Source organism: Podarcis liolepis, assembly GCF_965112155.1.
Source record: "Podarcis liolepis genome assembly, chromosome: 11".
NCBI classification, from domain to species: Eukaryota; Metazoa; Chordata; class Lepidosauria; order Squamata; family Lacertidae; genus Podarcis; species Podarcis liolepis.
In genome coordinates this window covers 3,616,632-3,629,791 of record NC_139565.1, presented here as the reverse complement: position 1 = coordinate 3,629,791, position 13,160 = coordinate 3,616,632, and the positions used below count along the sequence as shown (strand labels likewise).

Here is a 13,160-nt window from a genome sequence, read left to right as displayed (position 1 = left end):
TTCTTTATAAATAATAGCTATGTTGCACCATGTGGAAGACCTAGATTTGGCATGTTGCAATCAGCCTCCCTTCTCCTTTCCCTATCGCCTGACAGGCAACTAAGATGTCAGGTTTTTAAACAGATGACATATATTTAAAATGTACCCATCACTGCAGATACTAAAGAGTTGAAATCCCCTGATTAAGGTTTACAACATCATAATAAAAGATGTTGGGTAAAGCCCAAGGAAACATGATCTGATGATACATGGACATGTTTACATTTCATCTAAAGATCGTCAGTGTAAACAATGAAAACTGGGCTCTACTGAGGTGCTATCCCATAGGCATTAAAAGGGAGGTGGAACCAAGGTAGAAAGGCATATGGACCCACTGTAATGCATTAAAATATCTACATCTGGTGCCTTATTTCTGAACAGATAAAGATTCTGGAAGTGTGGCATTTCCTTTGTTTGACAAATCCTTGGACAACCATATCAGGTGTTGAAATAACCATAACTTGTTGTTCTCGCTCCAAAAAGCTGGAATAACATACCCATTTCTGTGTGCATAGTGGCTCTGGATGTGAACATGCAGAGCCTCCAGCCAATTGAAGAAGGTCCAAATGAGCATAACTGTGTGGAGGCAAGTCCACATTTTGATACTATCTGCACTCACATCAGCAGCAGGTACAAAACCCAGCTTCTGCTTCCCTTTTTTCTACTGCTGCCTGAAGTTATAATTCAGAAGAGATTTTCAAAGACACAAAATCATTATTGGAATATTAATGGTATCTTGGGATTCTCTCTTTGGTTTGCAAAGCTGTTGTGGGGAAAAGAAGGCATTCCATGCCATTTCCTTCCTACAGCGGGTTATCTCCCATAATAGGTTCCTTGTTCATAGAGGTGAAATACTTGGCATAAAGGTGGCAATTGCATATCATTTGACCTATGTTTTTGTCCTTCACCCACTTTTATCTTGAAAGGTATGAAGAAGACAGGTCCTTTCAGAGAAGAGTAAGGTAACACTCTTGCTCTGCTGCAGCTTGTTTTGATGTTTCTGACTGTGAGGAAATGCGATGGGCTGACTATTACAGGCACAAAAGAACTCCCATAGCTCTGTATAATGGAACTCTGTTGATGAGTTCCGTTGAGTTCAGCCTTGTTTATAACTAAAGAATGCTAAATTGGAAACATAGGTGACTTTGCCTGCAGCTGCTAAATTAAATCTCGTTAGTTACAGCACTGTTGCCGTCTTTGTACAGCAATGCATGCCACAGACACCCATGCTCTGCTACCTTTATGTGCCCACTTCCAGAGTAACTAAATATATGAAACATGAAACTGATAGGTCAATGACACCATAGGGAACTGAAGATCTATAACATTGGGGCTGAATTTTAAAAAAGCATGTACCTTGCTTGATCTTTGCTCTGCTTTTGGCCTGCTTCTGTCTTATGCTCTGCTCGCTTCTTCTTCTCCCCCCCCCACCCCTGCCCTGGAAACATCTGTAACTTTTATTCATGCAGACTGGATGAAGAGCTGAGGGAAGCATCAGCAAAGTAAGACAGCATTCTGGTAATCAGTGGCATTATATCTATTTCAAGGAAACAGTGCTATTTTGTACATGCCTACTCAGTAATAATCCCATTGAGTTCAATGGGATTTATTCCAAGGTTGGTGTGTATCATTGAACTCTATTCACTTATCACTAAGCTCATTCAAAAATCACAGCCACACTTCATATCCTAAGCCAGCTTTCTCCAACCCGATGCCCTCCAGGTGCTTGGGACTACAACTTCCATCATCCCTAACCACTGGCAGGCTGGCTGGGGCTGATAGGAGTTCTCACCCCAAACACCTGGAGAGTACTAGATTGGAGAAATACTTGATAAAAATAGGTCCCATTGATTTGAGTGAAACATACTTCTTAATCAGATTTGCTTAATGTTCCTTAAATAAACTGTTATTTTTACTTGGATTCCTTGTTGACCTGTGTAAGACACACACACACACACGTTTATACTTATTTACTTAGCTATGCAGGCCTCTAATATAATATCTGGCAAACTGCTTGAAAATAAATACTTTGTAGGAAGCCAGCTGATCCTGTTCACAAACTCTAAATCAGACTGAGCCAGTTGAAGATCATTGGGAATTATCTAAAGAGTACATTCTCACTGACCTCCAGGCCTGTCTTTTGTCATAGGTAGTCATCATGTGGTTAAGAGAATATAGCATAGTATTTCTTGTCACAAAGCCACAGATCATTAGATTTGATGCTGGTAACAACCCTGACAACTCTTATGTTAGAGGAAGTGGTTTGGCTATGCTTTGGCTGTCACAACTATTGCATGAGCTTTAGAAGCCTTTGTTTCTTTGAGGGTAACTAATGATGCTGTTACAGAAGCTGTGCGGATCAAAGTCTACCTTTCCAAAAGCATAAGCGGCCAGAAGATTACTTTATTACACAATTTTGAGCTCTACCGCTAAGTTCTAAAGCTTGTAGTCACTTTGAATGGTGCTTAGAACTGGAGCGAAGCCAGTCTGCAATCCTGTTTATACAATGTAACCCCAGTAACCCCAGCACCATTCATGATGATTACATATGAAGTTTCCTGCATTACATCAACAAAGCTCACTCCATGGCGGTTGGATGTATTTACAGTGGCACACAGCCACCTCCTATATTGTTGGTGCTGCTTTACCACATCTGCCCGGGGTGGCTAATATTGGTACATCAGCACCTGAGATTTATAGAGGGAAGCGTAATATTTTAGTGAATAGAAACTTTTTGGATGTAGCACATAGCCTTTTTTATGCATGCTTATCCAGAGCTAAGCGAATAGAATTCAGCTTACTCCCATGTGGGGGACTCCCTGGTCCTGAATGGGGTAACTGTGCCCATAAAGGACCAAGTGCACAGCCTGGACTCACAGTTCTGCATGGAGGTGCAGGTTAACTCTGTATCCAGGGCAACTGCCTACCAGCTCCATCTGGTATGCTGGCTGAAGCCCTACCTGCCTGCGCCCTGTCTCGCCAGAGTGGTACATGCTCTGGTTATCTCCCACTTCAACTACAGCAATGTGCTCTACATGGGGCTACCTTTGAAGGTAACTCAGAAATGACAACTAATCCAGAATGCGGCAGCTAGACTGGTGACTGGGAATGGCTGCCAGGACCATATAACACCGGTCCTGAAATATCTACATTGGTTTCTGGTATGTTTCCAAGCACAATTCAAAGTGCTGGTGCTGACCTTAAAAGGCCTAAATGATGACCAAGGGTCTGGAAACCAAGCCTTATGGGGAATGGTTGAAGGAGCTGGGTATGTTTGCCCTGGAAAGGAGAAGACTAAGTGGAGATATGATAGCCATCTTCAAATATCTCAAGGGCTGTCACGTGGAAGAGGGAACCACCTGTTTTCTCCTGTTTCTGGGGGGTAGGACTCAAACCAATGGTTTCAAGTGACAAGAAAGGAGATTCTGACTAAACACCAGGAAGACCTTTCTGACAGTAAGAGCTGTTCAGCAGTGGGATGGTCTTCCTTGGGAGGTTGTGGATTCTCCTTCACTGGAGGTTTTTAAGCAGGGGTTGGGTGGCCATCTGTCATGGATGCTTCAGTTGAGATTCCTGTATTACAGGGAGTTGGACTAGATGACCCTTAGGGGTCCCTTTCAACTCTACAATTCTATGATAAATGGCATTGGCCCTGTATACCTGAAGGAGTATCTCCACCCCCATCTTTCAGCCTGGACACTGAGATCTGGCTCCAAGGGCCTTCTGGCAGTTCCCTCACTGACAGAAGTGAATAATAATAATAATAATAATTTTATTATTTATATTATTATCTATTATTTGAAGTTACAGGGAACCAGGCAGATGGCCTTCTCAGTAGTGGTGCCTGCGCTTCCATCAGATGTCAAAGAAATAAACAATTATATGACTAATAGACGACATCTGAAGTTTTAAATGTTGGGAAGTTTAAATGTTTCATTATGTGTTATGGGAAGTTTTTAATTTTTGATGTTTTATCATGTTTTTAATATTCTGTTGGGAGCCACCCAGAGTGGCTGGGGAGGCCCGGCCAGATGGGCAGGGTATAAACAGTGTAACAACTACTACTACTACTTTATTAATTAGATACCACCCTTCTGACTGGGTTGCCCTAGCCACTCTAGGCAGCTCCCAACAAAGTATTAAAAGCACAATAAAATATCAACCAGCCTGACTCCCTCCTTCAGCAATCTTCGTGGAGCTCTGGCCCAATGGTTGCCAGTGGTTTAATTTGAATTAATTTTATAAGGAATGATTTTAGAGTGTTGTGTTGTGCCGTACTGTTGTACTGTTTTATTATTGTTAGCTGCCCTGAGCCCGGCTTTGGCTGGGGAGGGCGGGATATAAATAAAATTTATTAGTAGTAGTAGTGGTAGTAGTAGTAGTTACTACTACTTCTTCTTCCAGGCAACTGTCTATAGGAATAAGTTGTTAATGTATTTAACCTTGCATACCCTTAAGACTTTTTAAGGTGGCTGATTCCAATGGGATAGCCATGTTAGTCTGTTTCAACGAAAAAAGTGTCTTCTGGCATCTTAAAGACAATCAGGTTTATTATGGCATAGAGTTTTGTGGGTTCAGCAGGGAGGGCAATTCTTTTTGCCTCTATAATCACTTCATGCAGCTGAGGAAGTGAACTTGGCCCACAAAACTGTATGCCTCGCCTCAATATATTTTAATGTTTAAAATAAATGAATTACTTCCCTAACTGTCTAAAAAGAGGGTTGTGTGTGTTTTTTACTACTGTTCATTTCCACTTGTCTTCAGAGCAAGCTGTCTTTCAAATGAGCCAGAAATAACTTCAGTCCAGCAGGAGTAAGAATTTACAATTAATTATGGCATTATATTTCCATTTTATTTCATGATCATGCAGTGTAAGAGACGCTGAAGAACTGGGTAAACTCCAGGTAGTCTGTTCCAAATCCATATACTTACATGGTTTGTCTAGCTAGCTTTTTCTAGTGCTGCTAGAAAATAACTCATTATTTTTAAAAAATGCAATGGTACGCTTTTAAATAATTCCCGTTTTAAAGTGGTGCACTATTCTCTGCTGCCCACATATGGGAAAGATCTCCAAACATCAGGTTGAAATGGTAAACAGGTTAGTCCATGAAACCGATCTGATTGACTTATAGAACACAAGTAAAATGATTTGCAGCATTCATATACTTTTAGTGACGTTTTTCTAGAGTCTACCCAGTCCTCCTTCCAAAGTCTTTTCCATCCAGGTCTCTTCCCATTTGCCTGCATTTGTAGTTTGAATATCAAATTCTTTCTTCAAAAATGCAAATGCATTTTGCATGTTTTGAATTTCATTCTCTAGTTCTGGAAATAGCTCTCCAGAATAAACATTTACTTCTCAAGGTAAATATCAGCAATAAGAATGCACTTGGTTGTAGTTCTTTATTCCACATTGATAGGATAGGATAGGACAGGATAGATAAGATGTCATACTGTAAACAGACCAAAGGTCTAGGGCCCTAGTACAAGAAAGTTATCACTAAGCACCATTGAAATTAACAGCACAGATGAATCGTAACTAATTAAGACCCATTAATCTCAATGGGATGTAAGCACAACTTGCTTTAGGTATAGATTCTTCTTGCTTCTCATTTTTGACAATGCATATAAATTTGTATTGATTAGATTGGACACTGGTTTTTGTAGGGAGGGTGTGAATGAAATTTTTCTCTGTGCATCTTTGTAAAGTTCAGGCAATGCTGTATTGGTCTGAATATAAGCCTCACTTTCCCCCCAAATTCCAATCGTGAAAAGCTGAAGTGTGGCTTATATTTGCGACCTTACGGTATCCAGCCAGGAGCGTGGGGCAAACAGCGCCAGGAGTGCGACAAAGCGGCGCCCGCCCTGTGCGTAGTCCCCTGTCCTCCCCCCCAAGGCCGGGAAGAGGAAAGGCCGACAGCAACGCAACACAGCTCCCCTCCCCCAGGTATGCAGCCAGGAGCAGTGAGGAATGGAGCTGCTTATATTCAGGTATTTTTTCTCCCCCCCCTCCAATTTTAAAGGTGCAGCTTGTATTCAGGTGCAGCTTATATTCGGGCCAATACAGTATTTAAAAAGAATGGGCATACTATTCTTGTTCATCACTGATTATCCTGGATGACATTACATCTAGGAGTAGTTCATAAATAAAGACTACAACTCTTTCAGACTACCAGAAGAGTAAGGCACTAACTCTCCCCTATATATTGGTTTCTTTGTTTCTACTGCCTTGTGCCATAACCTCTCCCCACTATAAATTGGGGAGTTCAGTACCTTGTCTGGGTACCTGCATACCTTCAACATAACATTCTACCATTGCTTCTCTTTTCTCTAGTGGACACTATTTCTTTTTTAAAGTCCTCCTTTACAGTAGCAACATAGGGAGAAGTGAAAAGGGATAGCCAGAAACAACCAAACTACACACACAAACCACATGTGTAAAAATAAAAAGTTGAACACCATACCCTCCAACATGTTGACTCCCAAAACTGGGACACACATCTTCCCATCCATGCCCCACATGAGTCGTGTGACTCATGCAAAATGGATGGTCAAACCATCACACAAGTGCTATAAAACAGGCAGTTACTCACTTTTATTTTCAGAAAGGTAACCTATTTAGACCGGCTGCTATCAGATTTTTCAAGCTAAAGGGTCATCCCAGCTACTTTTTGGGATCCCAATATGGATACAAGCATATAATAATGATTTAGATATGATACACTCAAGTTTCTTGAGATGTATCTTGGGGCTCTCAAGTTCAATCAAGTATGAGACGATGTGTGCAGAACTAGGTATACACACGATGGAATATTAGGTGTGGGCCAACACTATAAAATAGGCATTGCCATTTCTGTTGCCAACCTTCGAGTCTGCTCTCTGACTTACTGAAGGACTTCTATAAATTCAGAGGGTTCCAACTCTTACATAGCAAAATCAGATCTATTGGTATTGACTTGGAACCCTTGTATAATTCAAGTGAGCAATATATCATAATATTCAATCAAGATTAAGGGACACTGAAAAACAAAACATTGAGTCAGCTGTAAATAAAATTTGCTCCCCCAAGTTTTATGGTTTAAATGCAACAGATAGCAGGGTCACCTATATTTCAAAATTAATAATTCCAGTCCAACGCATGGCCCAACGGAACATTTCCCCCTCATCTTTTGTCAAGGGCAGATATTTGTACACCCCCAGAAACAATAGACATTGTGGATGTTTTTTGAATGTGCCAGACACAGTAGAACATATTCTTTTCTACTGTCCATTGTACAACCAGCTATGCAAACATGTGCTATCCCCTTTTCTGGGTAGCCTAATATCATGGCACAATGAAAATATCAAATTCTATCTGTCTGACATTGACCTGGAAGGGTAGCTGAGCTTTTATGAATAGTATCCCTTATAGCAAAGAATGACACTATTTAGTGGGAAGAAACTCCAATGGAAACCCTTGTTATCACAAAATTTTACAATGCTCTTTATTTGTATATATTTTAAAATTTTATAGATGCATGTTTTATTTACAATGCCTAATAAAGGTTTGGTGAAGTAGTAAGTTAGTATATCTATGATCTCATCAAGTATATTTACATTGGTGTTGCCATTTTAATAAAACTATCCATCACAATGTTACCTGAGTAATGTTTAGGAGTACTGAAATGTTGTGCATGTTTTATTCCTGTTCAATTGCATGTTTGTTCTTTTTGAACAGTTGACTCAAAAGAGGCTCCTGGCATGATTAGGGCATTCCTGAAGAAGGGTGGGAAAGGTGGGGAGAGCATTTTAATAGAGCCCAGAAAATGGTTGGGGTGTCTGGCTTGGCCCATGGGACAAACGCTACTTGGGACTCCTATGAATGCATCCTGCCCTGTGCCCTTTAGAGGAAGATACATATGGACCAATAAATATATACTGTACTAAATGTTTTCTTCTTCTTTTATTTCCCTAAAGGATTGACATGACAGTGAAAGGAAATCCCTAACTTCCTTGGCAAAGTGCAGAAGAGAATTTTCATTTGTTTGGTGTGCCTGGGCCTCGAGGATGGGGACAATTTGGGTTTCTCTTTTGAGCACAATCCTCCAGGATGACCCCTGTGCACCAGCCTCATTTCTTTTCATGAGGCCTGTTGGTGCAAGAATAGTTCCTGGTAGATTGCAACCTTTGTTCTCTGATCACTCAGTGCCATTCAGAGTTTGCTGAAGTAAAATAAAAATATATATGGAGGGCTGCTACTGCCAAATAGGCAGCAACGTGCAGATTTGTGCATTACCTTCAGAAGTGCTGCCTGCAATATGCATTTCCCCCCAGTTCTGAATTTTGCCGTCAGTGTGCCTCATCCGTGATTCTGGACGTTTGATTTATTGTTCCATTTTGGCTTCAGCGTATTAACATATTTGTGCCAAGTTACATTAGAAATGTTAATTTCCCTATAACAATGCCCTAGTCCAGTGGCTCCAGTGCATTGGGCTCAATGGGCTCAATTAGGCATGCAGAATTCTGTGCAAGGAGAGACTCAGATTGCGACCTTCCTTGCTTTATGAAAGAACAAACACACATTGCTTCTTAGAAGAATTTGGAGAGCTCGAGCTCACATGAAGCGTTACAAGTGCTTCAGAGACTTCACTGATCTTGGTTTGCCACCAATAGCTATAATTCCACTCCTTTGTTCCCCAAAAGATTCTTAGTATTTTTCTTTCTTTCACTATATCTCAATAGCAGGCACTATGCAGGACTATTCTTGATCACAACAGTGCCATGAATAACAAGGATGGAATGTTTTTTTCTTAATTTTATGTGTTGTTAAGGAAACAGGAAGTCCCCAGAGGAGGTAATGCTTGCAGAAGCAAAGGATACTCCTTGTATGAATGAGAATATGTATGGACCTCGGTGAAATCCCAGACTGAAAGGATGCAGGAAGAGAGGCAACATATGCTGAGATAACAGCCCCAAAGAGAAAATAAAGGTTCTCTCTTAATTTGATTGCAGTACCAGTTGTCATCACTAACAAAGTACCAAATTCAAAACTTCATGCTAACTAAAGTACTGCACAGTAACAAACACCCCTCTGTTGAGAAGAAAAACCCTAGCAACTCTAAAACACACTAGTTTATTTTCAAATGGTGGTGACAAATTAATTAATTTGCCAGACTGAAAATAGAATGCTGAGTTGTGTGGGTCTTATTTAATCAAAAAGTGGATGCTATTAGACATAACATGTTCATAGTAACTTTTTGTAATAAATTTAGTCAGTAGTTATTATCATCTTACTCCAGAAATATAGCTTCAAGTAGATTAAATCAATATCCTGTATTACTAATCATCATTTGTCATTAGTCATCTGTAGTCGTTATGACAGGCAGGGCTGGTAGTGGTTGCCATTATCTCAATTCACATATAATTCACATTCACCTTGAGCAATATGTTGTTTTATAGGGAAGGGACGAGTCTGCTGTCCAACATGCAAGGGGATGGGTGGCAGAAAGAGGGAAGCTGGGACCTTCTGTGGTCCATCATCAAAGCCATCACTGTTGGCAAGGGAGGTTTCCCCACCATTTTAAAATAATTCCAAACCATTTTCCTCATATGAAGAGTGGCAGCAAGTGAAGAGGTTAACCAAGGGACACTAAATCTTCCTGTCTTTGGTGAGTCATGTTTTTGGACTGTGTGTAAAGCTTTGTACCCCTTCAGTTGTATCTGCAGACCACTTATTTTGTCCCATAGAATTCAGTGGGTGCCACTGAAAATTGAATCAGCCCATATCTTCATGACTGCAACCCCTTTATCTTTCAACTTCTGCCACTAAGTGTGTGTGATGGAAATTAAACATTGGGAATCCACTTACATATATACTGGTTTCGGAGCCAAAGGTTTGCATTCTCCAGCAGAAGGAGCCTTCTGCCAATCCAATATAAAGTGTCTTCTTCTAATGGAGCAAGCTCCATCCATCAGAGGAAGAAAACCTTCAGATCCAACACAATAAGTTGAATTGTTTAAAAGGATTGAAATAGGTTCTGTCAACAGAAAGAAATGAAGGAAATAAGAAAGGTCTGTAGTTAAATGTCATGGAGCAAATTATATTTTTGCAGTGTATCTGAGGTTCCTTGTTTGACATCAGTTTTTACGCTGCCTGTGTTTCTTCCTTAATCTAAGCTTGAAGAAGTTCCAAGAACGACACATGCCCTGTGTGGTGCCAGTCCCATAAAGTGCTGAGCACTGATTCTTATACAAGAGTGGAACCCATCTTAGCACTTGACATTTTATGTCATCCTGTAGAATGATAATTTGAAAATTGGATTGTTCTTTAGAAGAAATTCTACTTCAGATGCCATGGTTTAACAGACAGAGGTTTGAGTTACCTTCCAGATCCCTGAGAGTGTTCCCAGTCTGAAATTTCAATGCCTCCCATGCCATGAACTCGTATTCTTCACAGACATTAGGACTATGCAATGCAGTGCAAGAGTGATGGTGAATATTGGTCTTTTGCCCTTGTACTATGGTTGTAGTAGGAAACAAGCATTTTGAAGGGTGTGTTAATGTGCAATTTTGCCATGGGGTTCCCTTATAAGATCCTTTTACTATGAAGATATTAATAGGAAAATGAACCTTGTGGCAACTCTTCTACCTCAGAAACAGTCATATGAATTATCTCCCGATTGTGATGAAAGAAGAACATTATCCCTGTTTCCTGCTTAGCCTTGGATTTGAAAACTCATAGAATTAAAGTGATATAGGTTCTTAGATTTAGAAGTAAATTCAGAACTGATGATGGTCATATGAGACAATGATAACAGTTCAGGGTTCCCTCCACCAACACGTTTAATAGATGCAGTACTTACTCTTCTCAATCAATCACTTGCTGTGCTAATGAGCACATGGAGATTATCTGTCTGCAGAGGGACTCCCATTACATTTAGTGGAGGAAGCTGTGCTCCACATACATTTTGTGTGTTTGCAGTTGCTTCTCTCTATTGAAGTAAATGGTCACAAGAACTCGGTATGTGCACTGGTATATGGAGCTCTGGACTGGGGTAGATATCTACAGAGTGCTTGTGTGTACTGAATTTATGTTACGGGGCGTTTTGTCAACTGCACTGTGCTATCTGCCACAATACTATCTGCCCTGTTGAGCTAATGGAGCTGACAGCTCTGCTTCTGTGTACTAAGCTCTTGCAGTCTGAAAATATTAATACTGTACCTTGTTTTGGGGAGATGCTGTGTGATAATTTAAATAGTGCAAGTCTATGATGTTTAAATGTGAAAATGTGTTTTCAAAATATAACACAATGTTGTGCTCTTATTCCCCCTGATGTCACTTACATTAATTGTGCCTAACTCAAGTGTTGGACTGTGGCCCTTGGGATTAGCCCTTTCAAGTTGGGTTGCCAAATAATAAGCCCGGCATGTTCTTATGCCTTTAAACAACTGCTTAATCTGCAGAAATCAACAAGAGATGAAGCTTTATATGCATAGTGATAAACATTATCACCTGCAAATTTCTGCTGCAAATTGCTCTTAAGGGCACAGCTGCAAGTACCAGTTTAAATACTGGCAATTTTACTTCCCAGTGTTTTTGGCACTAACATTCCAGTGTTCAAAATGGCAATTATTTTTAGATGTTCCATCTTTCTTACATATTGAGCCAATGCATGTTTACTCAGAGGTAAAACCCACTGATCCTGTGAGGCTTATACAGTGGTGCCCCGCAAGACGAATGCCTCGCAAGACGGAAAACTCGCTAGACGAAAGAGTTTTCCCTTTTGGAGGTGCTTCGCAAAACGAATCTCCTATGGGCTTGCTTTGCAAGACGAAAATGTCTTGCGAGTTCCTGCGGTTCCCCCCCCTTCCCCCCCTTTTCTAAGCCGCTAAGCCGCTTATCAGCTGATCCGATAAGCCGCTAAAAGCCGCTAATCCGCTAATCCGTCAATGGGCTTGCTTCGCAAGATGAAAAAACTGCTAGACGAAGAGAATCACAGAACGGATTATTTCTGTCTTGCGAGGCACCACTGTACTCCCTAGTAAGGATTGCAGCCTTACAATCCAGTCCTGGGTAGAGTTACTCCACATATGAGCAGGCTACTTATGCCATAGCTATGAATTGCTGACATTATTTGCCCCTTGTCAAATAATGGAAAATATGGTGACATTATTGCAATTTGCTTGTAAGGCAGATGGTTAAGAAGGTGTATAAGACAAATGTATTGTTAAAAACAAATAGTCTGTCTTCTTCAACTTAAAGAACAAAGTACTATTTGCTCGTTAATATATATTTTTAGAATTTTATTCTTTCCAAAAAAAGTATAAGTATGTCAGTTGCATATTATACTAATTACTACCTAGCAATGTTCAGCAAAAACTGTTATTTCTTTTAAAAATAAATACAAATACTTACACACAAGTAAACTTTTTAATACATAGAATTTCCCTTCATCATGTATCTAAGTGCTCATAATTAAGCATTACTTAGGGCCTTTCTAGGTTTTCTTTGTGTGGTTTCTTAGTTACTGTGGCAGATTCAGATGTCAAAAAGATATGTTGTGGGTTAATTGCATTGTTATGATTATTTTATTACTGAGCAAATTATATCCCCCCTCTTCAGTTCATGGCCCAGCAGAAACTACATATTTGTGCAGTTTGGACTGGGAGCACATTTATGGAACCTATTGGCTAGTGCCCTTGAGGTCACTGGTGGTGAACATGACTCCCCCATTCTCTCCATACAATTTTGTGATATTTTAAATATATGGAGCATGATACAAAAAATATCAGAATACCCTGCTGGATCATATCAAAGGCCCGCCTATTTTAGCATCCTATTGTTACAGCGACTAACTGGATGCCTCTTCCGGGAAGCCTTCTGCTAGCAGGACCTGAGTGTAACTACACTTTCCTGTTCTGCAGCAACCAGTTTTCAGAGGTAACACAAACTGTTACAGCTTGTAGCCATTACAGATAGACCTATCCTCATGAATATGTCTAAACCCCTTTTAGTACCATCCAAAGTGGTAGCCATTACTATGTCTTGTGGCAGCAAATCCCATACATTTAACTATGTGCCATATGAACAAGTACAACCTTTTGTCTGCCTTGGATCTTTGTTGGATGACCCTGGGTCTTGCAAG

General features: G+C 40.3%; 1 protein-coding gene across 10 annotated transcripts in view; it reads left to right on the top strand.

Moving 5' to 3' along the window:
- Positions 1 to 11,286, top strand: part of PRUNE2 (prune homolog 2 with BCH domain) — a 145,726-nt gene extending 134,440 nt beyond the window's left edge. For 3 of the 10 annotated variants that reach the window (XM_083464720.1, XM_083464718.1, XM_083464719.1), the window contains exons 17-20: positions 966 to 1,001; positions 1,509 to 1,541; positions 4,804 to 4,851; positions 7,993 to 11,286. In XM_083464720.1, coding sequence (XP_083320846.1) covers positions 966 to 1,001; positions 1,509 to 1,541; positions 4,804 to 4,851; positions 7,993 to 8,023 — 148 coding nt within the window. In that variant the 3' untranslated portion in view covers positions 8,024 to 11,286. Of the gene's footprint in view, positions 1 to 965; positions 1,002 to 1,508; positions 1,558 to 4,803; positions 4,852 to 7,992 lie in introns of all 10 variants that reach the window. The other 7 variants (XR_014516917.1, XR_014516916.1, XM_083464722.1 and 4 more) reach the window with 7 other exon arrangements.
- The last annotated feature ends 1,874 nt before the right edge of the window (positions 11,287 to 13,160 follow it).